At 36.0% G+C, this 10,035-nt stretch overlaps 2 protein-coding genes across 7 annotated transcripts in view; one reads left to right on the forward strand and one right to left on the reverse strand.

The window, feature by feature from the left end:
- CSGALNACT2 (chondroitin sulfate N-acetylgalactosaminyltransferase 2) overlaps positions 1-10,035 on the forward strand; it is a 65,649-nt gene that overhangs the window by 13,277 nt on the left and 42,337 nt on the right. For 5 of the 6 annotated variants that reach the window (XM_045290255.1, XM_045290260.1, XM_045290261.1 and 2 more), the window contains 3 exons: positions 2,671-3,569; positions 7,198-7,414; positions 9,266-9,371. In XM_045290255.1, the coding sequence (XP_045146190.1) occupies positions 2,909-3,569; positions 7,198-7,414; positions 9,266-9,371 (984 nt within the window). In that variant the 5' untranslated portion in view covers positions 2,671-2,908. The remainder of the gene's footprint in view (positions 1-2,670; positions 3,570-7,197; positions 7,415-9,265; positions 9,372-10,035) is intronic. The other variant, XM_045290259.1, reaches the window with a different exon arrangement.
- LOC105979871 (thioredoxin-like) lies at positions 8,020-8,476 on the reverse strand. Its single transcript, XM_045290262.1, has one exon. The coding sequence runs from the start codon at positions 8,395-8,397 to the stop codon at positions 8,080-8,082; it is 318 nt and encodes a 105-aa protein (XP_045146197.1). The 5' UTR covers positions 8,398-8,476; the 3' UTR covers positions 8,020-8,079.

Here is a 10,035-nt window from a genome sequence, read left to right on the forward strand (position 1 = left end):
CCACCTTCAGCATTCCCTGGGGACCTCGCCGCTATGTTCCCTTGCTGTTCTGTTGCACCCCTTTAGTGTTTTGCCTTGGTGTGGCGGGTTACTTTATATTCTTGAGATGCCCTCTGGAATATTCTGTTTAACTGTTTGACTTCATTATTTCATCCTCTGACATCCATCTTGGTCTTTTATTTCTTATCTTGTTGGCCTTTTGCTTACTTCATGCATATTATCATCTATGTTACCCTATATATGTGGTGCTCAGTGATATTTTGTATTATATTTCTTTGAAAAATACTACAGTGTTGCTTGTATTTGTTGTTGTGTGTTCTGGAGTTGATTCTTGACTCATAGTTGTTGTTGTATACTGTGAAGTTGATCCTGACTCATAGCAACCATATATGAATGAATGAATAGGGTTTTGTATGCTAACCAAGCCGTTGACAGTTCAAACCTACCAGCAGCTCTTCATAAGAGAGGTGACATTTTGCTTCAATGAAGACCATAGCTTTAGAAAACGTAAGTGTTCTGCTCTGTCCTCTAGGTCACTATGAGTTAGAGCTGAGTCAGTATCAGTGAATAATGTTTATGCGTATAGATTGCCAGTTCTTTTCTCTGCAGAGTGGCTGGCTTGTTCAAACTGTATACCTTTCAATTAGTAATAGAATACTTAAGAATTATTCCCCAAGACTCAGACTGAGGCAGATAATTCATACTGGGTCACTATCAGTTGTTGCTAGAGACCCATTAACAAATTATATATCTAATTTTAAAACACATTACAAGTACACTTCAAAAAGTATGTGGTAAATGTGATTAAAAAATCATGGAATTTTTCCATGAACTTTTTGAGGGCCCCTAATAGAAGAAAAAACTAACCGATACAATGTTAACAAAAGGCAGTAGTAATTAAATACTGTTGTAATACAGGATGTAATATGGCTAAACACCTATTTCTTAATAATTTATGCAGGATTAATAATTTATGCAGGATTATTTCTCTATATTTTTTGTTTTAGCTTTTCGTTTCCCAGTAGTGGGCTAGTGACAACTTGTAAATAATTAGAAGAGGTGCTTCCAAGTAATACCTTTTAAATAGTGAAGTTCGTGTGATGTCTTTTAAAAAATATTTTAGTTTTGAGGTGTGATAAAATCCTGAAACTAATGTTGGTTTTGCATCATGACTCTTAATTAGGTAATATTTCTTAGAACTTTGTTTTTTTAAATTACTTAAAAATAAAAGAAGATTTAGATTTAGACAGCTGCTGTCATAATAAAAGACTCTCTTGGTGAATTAAAAATACCAGGACAGCTGGATATCATTTAGCTACTACAGCAATAAATGACCAAGGCTACGCTTAAGATTTGTGGCCTACGATGCGTAAGAAAAGATATCCTGATACCAAGTGCTTGAAGTGCTCTACTGCTAACTGAAAGGTCCTTCAGACTTCACACCTACTAGCCCCTCCACAGGAGGAAGTTGTGGAAATCTTCTTCCCCCAAAGATTAAAACCTTGGAAAACCCTGTCAGGCAGTTCTATGCCCTGTCACTCAAAAGGAATGGATTTGATCATGGGATTAGCCATAAGAAGTTTGGCTCTATCATGCATCTTCATACAAAGCTGTGCCATAAAAACACACATTGCAACATTTTCCTCAGAAGATATCTTAATAATCATGTTCTATACTTTCAGCTGGTAGAAACCATCTCTGTAGTATCATCCTGACTAACACTTTGTTAGAATCAAGATTCTGTCTCCAGTGGAATCCTCCCATGCTCCCTTTCTCCTGATTTTAACCGTCCATACTTCTAGAATTACAACTCCTTAATTTAGAAATAGACATCCATATAGCTGATAGAAGTGTGAAAAATAGCATGTGATTATGTAAGCTTATAATAGTTAAAGAAAATCCTCTTCAGTTAAACATGATTAAGACATATTTTTTCAGTATAAAGATTTCTAGCCTTTCTAAACTTGCATGGAATCTGTTCTTGTGCAGCACAGTGGGAAGGGTTATATGATTTAATGCTTAAGATCTGTAAGAGCCCCAAATAAAATAAAATGATCTTTTAATTTTAAAAAAATATTTTTTTCCCAAGATGTCTGTGGCCTTTTGAAACAAAAACTATTTTTAAGGCCTCTTAAATTGACTAAGTGGATTATGGAAATTAATGGAGTGCTTTGATTTGAATAAGCAAGAAGAAAATATCTTTGTTATTGATGTAACCAATAATTTGGAGTAACTCAGTTTCCAAATGACCATATGCTATAGTTGGGAAAGGCATGTAATCAAAATACTATGTTAATAAAGAAGTATAAGAAATACAATGTTTGATCATTTAAGAAAGGTAGAATCTGTGTCACACAAACTACGGTGAACATAACACAAACTACGGTGAACATAATCTTTGCGTTTGATCCCGGAGATTATGAATGTTTATGCATGCTACTTAAGAGTATGTCACATGATAGTTTAGTGTTTTGTGAGGTATTTTCCTTAATACTTCCTCTTATTAACTGAATATTCTACATTTAATTAACACTTCTTCTGAAGTGCTCTACATGCTGTCAGGGTGCCCATAGCTCAGTACTGAAGCTGTCAGCAATCTGATATGCTTTCTGGGTACAACATACTGATTGAGTCTGATCTTTTTCCTTTCTTTCTTTCTTTTTTTTATAGGTAAGTCACTACCATATAATGGATTTTATCTAATTCTATAGATCAGATTGCTTTATTCTGGATATCATGGTCACAATATAGGATGTATATATAATCTCTCACTTCTTCAAGTACTTATGATTGCAGAAGAAAGAATTTCTGAAGAGAGAAATAATTTATTTCTAGTACCTTTTACAGAAATTAGGATTTTATTTTGTATGAACAAGAACATACTTCTTTAAGCAAGTTCACATTAATAATGCCTAGAAGAGGACTAATTCTTCAGACCCGAACCCATTGGCTGCTGTTGGGCCTGGCTTTACTCTGCAGTTTGGTATTATTTATGTACCTTCTGGAATGTGCACCCCAGACTGATGGAAATGCTTCTCTACCGGGTGTCCTTGGGGAGAATTATGGTAAAGAATATTATCAAGCCCTCCTACAGGAACAAGAAGAACATTATCAAACCAGGGCAACCAGCCTGAAGCGCCAAATTTCCCAATTGAAACAAGAATTGCAAGAAATGAGTGAGAGGATGAGATCACTGCAAGAAAGAAAAAATGGAGGGCTCAATGGCATAGGCTACCAAGGCAACAAAGAGCAAGCACCTACTGATCTTTTAGAGTTTCTGCACTCCCAAATTGACAAAGCTGAAGTTAGCATAGGAGCCAAGCTACCAAGTGAATATGGGGTCATTCCCTTTGAAAGTTTTACCTTAATGAAAGTATTCCAATTGGAAATGGGTCTCACTCGCCATCCAGAGGAAAAGCCAGTTAGAAAAGACAAGCGAGATGAATTGGTAGAGGTTATTGAAGCTGGGTTGGAGGTCATTAATAATCCTGATGAAGATGATACACAGGAAGATGAGGATAGTCCCTTGGGAGAGAAGCTGATATTTAATGAAAATGACTTCATAGAAGGTAATGTGAAAAATATATTGGTTTACAGTTATATTATTATGACAAAATGCTAATATTATATACTGATAATATAGTAAGCATTATCCACAATATTAAAGCAGCATGAATTTCAAGTGAGTTTGACTGATAAACAAAAAATGTGATTTGAACCCACCAGCCTCTTCATGGGAGATGTGACAGTTTGCTTCCATAAAGATTTTACAGCCCTGGAAACTATGGGGGCAGTTCTACTCTGTCCTATATGCTTGCGCTCAGTTAGAATTCACTTGATGGCAATGAATTTGCATTTTGTCTTCTTTTGGAAAAAGTTACAATGAGATCATAGTAAAACAGAGAATGTGGACCAGGGAAATAAAATGCAATTAAGTATATAATAAGGAACCCTGGCGGGTGTACGGTTTAGGTATTGGGCTTCTCACTGGAAAACTGTCAGTTCAAAATCACCAGCTGCTGCTCCTCAGGAGAAAGACGAGGCTTTCTGCTATCATAGCAATTTACTGTCTCTGAAACACCCTATGTAGGGTTGCTATGAGTTGAAATTAACTCAGCGACAGTTCGCTTGAGTGGTTTAAGCTTATATAGCTTAGACATATTCCCCTAGTGGTGCAGTGACTAAGCATTCCGCTGCTAATGGAAAGGTTAACAGTTTAAACCCACCAGCTATTCCATGGAACTAAGGAAGGAAGATGTGTAAAGATTTACAGCCTTGGAAACCCCATAGGGCAATTCTGCCATGTTCTGTAGGGTCGCTAAGAAGCAGAATTGACTCAAAAGCAATGAGTGTTTTCCTGGTTTTTTGTTTAAGTTTATATTACTATGATTATTGAGATTGAAGCAGATTCCATGGGATATGGATATATATATAGTATATATGTATATACTATATATATACACTACATATTATATATATACTATATGTAGTGTATATATATACTATATCTTTGCTTGCCTTTCTTACCTGGCTGTGGTATTCTGTTTTTTTAATTTTTAAGAAAATGTATGAGCTGCAGCTCAAAATTTGAAAGCCATTTGGTAAAAAAGAAATTCATGTAGGAGATTCGTGCTTATTACTCATTTGGAGGAAGAAGCATGTGTCCAGCCATAAAGAGGCTTATATAGTTTTTAAAAGCAGATTTGGTATTTGGAAAAGCAGGGAAATTTCTACATTCTAATATAAACTATAGAAAGTCATTTTACTCCATAGATTATGGTAGATTGAAAGCTGCAGAGGAAATAAGATAACTAGGTATATAAAATCACATCATATAAAATATATAAAATCACACCATATATAAAATCACATCAGCTCTTCCTGAAAAGAATGAAAACTGCCACTTTTATATCCATCAGCTTCTGCTCATCTTATAATTTACTTTGCACTCTCTCATAGTGTTTTTCTTTGCATATTTTGTCCTACATTTTTATTGTACTATGTTCCTGCACACCCTCAGCAATTACTGACAGTGTCACCTGAGTTAATGGCCACTTATCTTCTTGTCTTTAGTATAGTTGTCAACTCTTCCAGGAAGTCATCTCCAGCCCTACAGGTCTTAAGATAGCTGACTTCCAAGATGATCTTGAAATGCACTACTGTCCATTTCTCTTCTCATGTCTCTAGTTGTATGGAATTGCTCATTTACTGGTTTAGTTGACCAGAGAGTCAAGAAAGCAGCCTGATGAAGGTTATTCACCGCTTCCTCCCCGCCCCCCATATTAACTGGGAGTAGTCATACATTAAATCTAACTTTTTCTCTCCTGAGGGCCACACTTTAAAATCATAATGCCTAATAGACTACTGTACTTTTCTCTCAAAACCATCTCACATCACTGTGCTTAATTTTATACAAAATTTTCTTTTGTATTTATGTCACATATCTATGAGGGATACCTCTCAAAAAAGAGAAAATTGTTTTCAAAGCTGTGTATTTAAAATTTTTTACCAAACAACCTTATCACTTTCAAAGTACTCTCTTGATACATTTGTCAAATCTGCAATTCCATTATTGGAAATGTTTTCAAACTCATCTGTTTGCACAGCTGACAGCACTACCCTTGTTTTTCTCTTCACTTCTTCTAAATTGTCAAATCACTGTCCTTTCATGTCCCTCTTCATTTGCATAAACAAAAAGAAGTTGCAAGGAGTGAGGTCAGGTGAGTAAGGTGTGTGGGGCAAGAGAGGCATACTGTTTTGTTTGTTTTTTTGCCCCAAACTGGCACACTGAGTTGGCTGCATGAACAGGTGCATTGTTGTGGTGGCAAAACCAGTCCCCATATACCTCAAATCAGGCCTTTTTTGTTGCACACTGTACTGCAGTGTTTTCAAAACCTCTAAATAGAAAGTTTGATTAACAGTCTGACCTGGTTGAATGACCTCCAAAGCACTACATTCTTTTGGGAAGTTGACAGACATCCAGAATGAGGTTTGTCATCAATCAACATTTCACCTCTTTTGAAACAAGAAAACCACTTGTACACTTGAGTTTATCCCATAGCACTGCCCTTGTAAGCTGTGTTTAACATCACAACCATTTCTGTGGTATTTTTCCCGAACAGGAAACAAAATTTCACAATCGCACATTTTTCTCTTAAATCGGCCTCAAAAAATTAGATTCAGGTGAAATTGTTTTCACAAAAAAAGTTCATTGTGACCAGACAGAACCTTTCCAGGCAACTCCACTGGGTGCATTGACTCAGAGCAAGTTGCCCAATGATGCTTGCCTAGGGTGAGGGTGGATATGAATGTGTACTACAAAAGCTCCTTACAGTGCAGCTTTGTCTGGGTTTTTTTTTGGGGGGGGGCTGAGTAAGCCCCTCATATGTTTCCATTCAGAGCTTCAAAAAGTCATGAGAAAATAAAATTAAAAGATAATGGAATTTTCCACAAATTTTTTAACGCTCCCTCTGTATATCCAGGGTTGTATTATTACTGTGAGGAGCCTTGGTGGCGTGTGTGATTGGACATTGGGCTGTAATCCTCAAGGTCAACAGTTTGAACGCACCAGCTACTCCATGGGAGAAAGACGGAGCTTTCTACTCCCATAAAGAGTTACAGTCTTGGAAACTCACAGGGACAGTTCTACCCTGTCCTATAGGGTCACTGATAGTTGGCGTCGACACGATTGTAGTGAATTTGACTTTGGTTTTATTGTTATTATCATTTATTTTTGTCTCATGTTTGCCTGGCCCTTCATCAAAACTTGGACTATATCCATAGGCTTCTTTATATCACTAGTGACTGAAACAAAAACAGCTCATTTTTGTTGAACTGAACCAAGTAGAAGACCTTTTGATTCTTGAATCCACAATTTGGTATTGCTAGAAGTAATTTCTTTACATTTCTAATCTGGTTGCTGTTCTGGTAGCTTTATTATGAAAAAACAGTCATATTAGAAGATGCAATTGCCATTTTCAGCATTATTTTATGGATTGAATAATAACAGAATAGTGAACTTGTAAAAACCTCTCCTTTTCTTAAAGGAATGTACAAGGGTGATATCTATTGTTACAAATAGATAAAAAATAACCCTACATGTCTGGTTTAATACTTGTGGCTGCATAAAATCAGTAATCCCATTGAGTTCAATACATTTTCACACGGAGACATCTTTGTTCCTAATCTGCCCTCTAGGTTACTGTCGCACCGAGAGAGATAAGGGCACACAGTACGAACTCTTCTTTAAGAAAACAGACCTGATGGAATATAGACATGTGACCCTCTTCCGCCCTTTTGGACCGCTCATGAAAGTAAAGAATGAGGTGATCGACATTACCAGCTCCATTATTAATATCATCGTGCCACTTGCTGAAAGAACGGAAGCGTTTGCACAGTTTATGCAGAACTTCAGGTAAGTCTTAGTGATTTGGTTAAGCCCTGCCAAAAATCACATTTCATGCAGATTTACTTAACTTATCATTATTGAGTACTTAGAATTGCAGAATAATTTTATAGACTTTAAGGGGAATTCCTTGATGGTCTCGCATCTTAAAATGTGTAGTATACTATTCATTGACAGTTTGAACTCAGAAGTCAATTGATGGTGGAAACGTATTGAAAAGGGAGATTGATGACCTTTATGTACTAATTCTGTTTAGGAAAAATACAGTTTTTTAAATTAACTTTATTGAAGCATCATATACATACAATAAAATCTGCAGGTCCCCTAACTTGACAGATGTATACACTCTTATAATTCTTATCCAAATTAAGATATATAGGATGTTCCTATCTCCCAGAAAACTCTTGTCATCAGAAGTTGAGTTTTTAAATTAAAATAAATTTTAGAATTATAGCCAAAAAAAAATGGAGGAAGAGTGTCCTAAGTTAGCAACACTTTCCTTTTTGTTAATAAATTTGGATATATTTTTTTTAAAGGGTAGAATTAATATTTTATTGTCATTTATAATCAGATGGTAGCTGGGTATATAGTCTTCATACTTGATTCTTCTTCTTTCTTGTAAATACAAAAAGGTTTACACAGCTGATGGCTGGTTACATTTTCAGGAAGCATAATTAACTTAACTCGTTAATGGTAGCTTCAAGTTTTTCCTTATTAGCGCCAGAAAATTCACCCACCTTTTGTCCCTTTTTATAAGACTGAAATATTGGCATGCATTTGACTTCACACTCCAAAGCAACATCCTGGCAGTCATCCACATCAACTTCAAGGAAGACCGCATTGCTATACTGTTTACAGAGGGAATGATAGAAAGGCTTGATCATTTTGCAGGGCCCACACCATGTGGCTGAGAAGTTAACCACTACAAGCTTCTCTCCAGCACTCTTCAGGGCTGCCTGAAAATCTTCCTTGCTATCGATCTGCTTCACCATTTTGACCGTTGGGCTGGGATGAGCAACCGGGGTCACAAGAGGAACGGAACAGGGCACCGGACCGAGCTTGGACCCAGAGTGTGCCACCCGCCTTGCCTTTATAGCGGAACGGGGTGGGGCGGGCAAATATGGATATTTTAAAACAAACAGGTTGTTAAATAATAACAAAGTAATTCCAAGAAAGTACTGCTTTTTAAATTTTCATTTAATTTAACAATTACTATGTTTTAAATACTGTTAGAAATTTAAAGGTAGACTAAACAACTTCTATTAATATTTTCAAGTGACCTTTTGTAATAGGGAATGTTATTGTCAAACTAAATATTCTAGATTATTTATAATGCTGGTTTTAATGCTTTGCAATCCTAATCCTTATTCTGGTAATGGAATTGTTAGATTTAAAAGGTAATATTATTTTTTAGTAAAATAACAAGAAATCATGCTATAAGTAATATTGGATTACTTATCTTTGATAATAAGTATACATTCCAGAACTAGTCAGCGTGAGGGCAAAGAACTTTAGGTTCAAAACTTGAATATTTAGTTATTTGATTCTGAACTGATTGAACTTCTTCATGGCCTGTAATTTACTTCTAAGTCAATACCAAAGCCCAAGTTCCAAAAATGCCTTAAAATATGGCAATATTGTTGGAATACTTCTATGATACTTCAAGGATTGCAGTCATGAGAGATGTAAGTTGTATACATTTGCTGTAATGCCTTTACCAATTCAGCAACATTGCTGGCTATATATTTTCTTAAAGTTTTGTATAATGGCTAATTGAATAATGCCTCTAGTTTTTCTTTTTGCTGCTGCTTGTTATTGCTGTATTGTTTTTGTACATAATTTCTTCTTCAATTCTGTTAGGAATGTATGTATTCATCAGGACAGGAGGATTCACCTCACAGTGGTGTATTTTGGTAAAGAAGGATTATCTAAAGTCAAGTCTATCCTAGAATCTGTCACAAGGTCGGTGAGTCATATCCACATTGAAGTCTTTAATTTATAATATTAGGAGAATGAGGATATCTATTTATTGAGTAAATACTTTTTAATACCTGTTGTTTCAGAGTTGACTGAGCAAGTGTGTAGGGTGATCATAAATTCATAATTAAGCATGCAACCCCTAAATAACTTATCTTCTCATGAACTCTTGGCAGACAGCCTGGCTTACTTGTATTACTCTTAATTCTATGGCCCACCCACAATTGTTTGCCTCTTGTTTATTTTTTTATACTGAGCTACTCCTCTTTTACTAATATTTTCTTAAGTCTCTTGTGGGGTTAGCCAGCCCCCCACAACTAATCACGGGTTCGGTAGGTGCATTTGTATGGTTAAGTTATATAAAGATCATAGAAAAGTCATAGAGAAATGGGAGAGATGGGAGAGAGAGTCAGACACATTTCATGGTAGCATGCTCACCTCAGCTCCTCTTGGTGGTACACGTGGAGGGGGGGACGAACGGGCAGGAGAGCGAGCCTCGTGAGGTTTTATTTCTAACCAAAGCTTTTATATCTTTTTTTTTAATCGTTTTATTAGGGGCCCATACGGCTCTTATCACAATCCATACATACATCAATTGTGTAAAGCACATTTGTACATTCATTGCCCTCATCATTCTCAAAACATTTGCTCTC

Source organism: Echinops telfairi, unplaced genomic scaffold (assembly GCF_000313985.2).
Source record: "Echinops telfairi isolate 266 unplaced genomic scaffold, ASM31398v2 ScPeMD7_35;HRSCAF=133_0, whole genome shotgun sequence".
Classification (NCBI taxonomy): Eukaryota; Metazoa; Chordata; class Mammalia; order Afrosoricida; family Tenrecidae; genus Echinops; species Echinops telfairi.

Excerpts from the sequence above, each read along its gene's own strand:
- LOC105979871 (XM_045290262.1), bottom strand. The coding sequence starts at position 8,397 with ATGGTGAAGCAGATCGATAGCAAGGAAGATTTTCAGGCAGCCCTGAAG.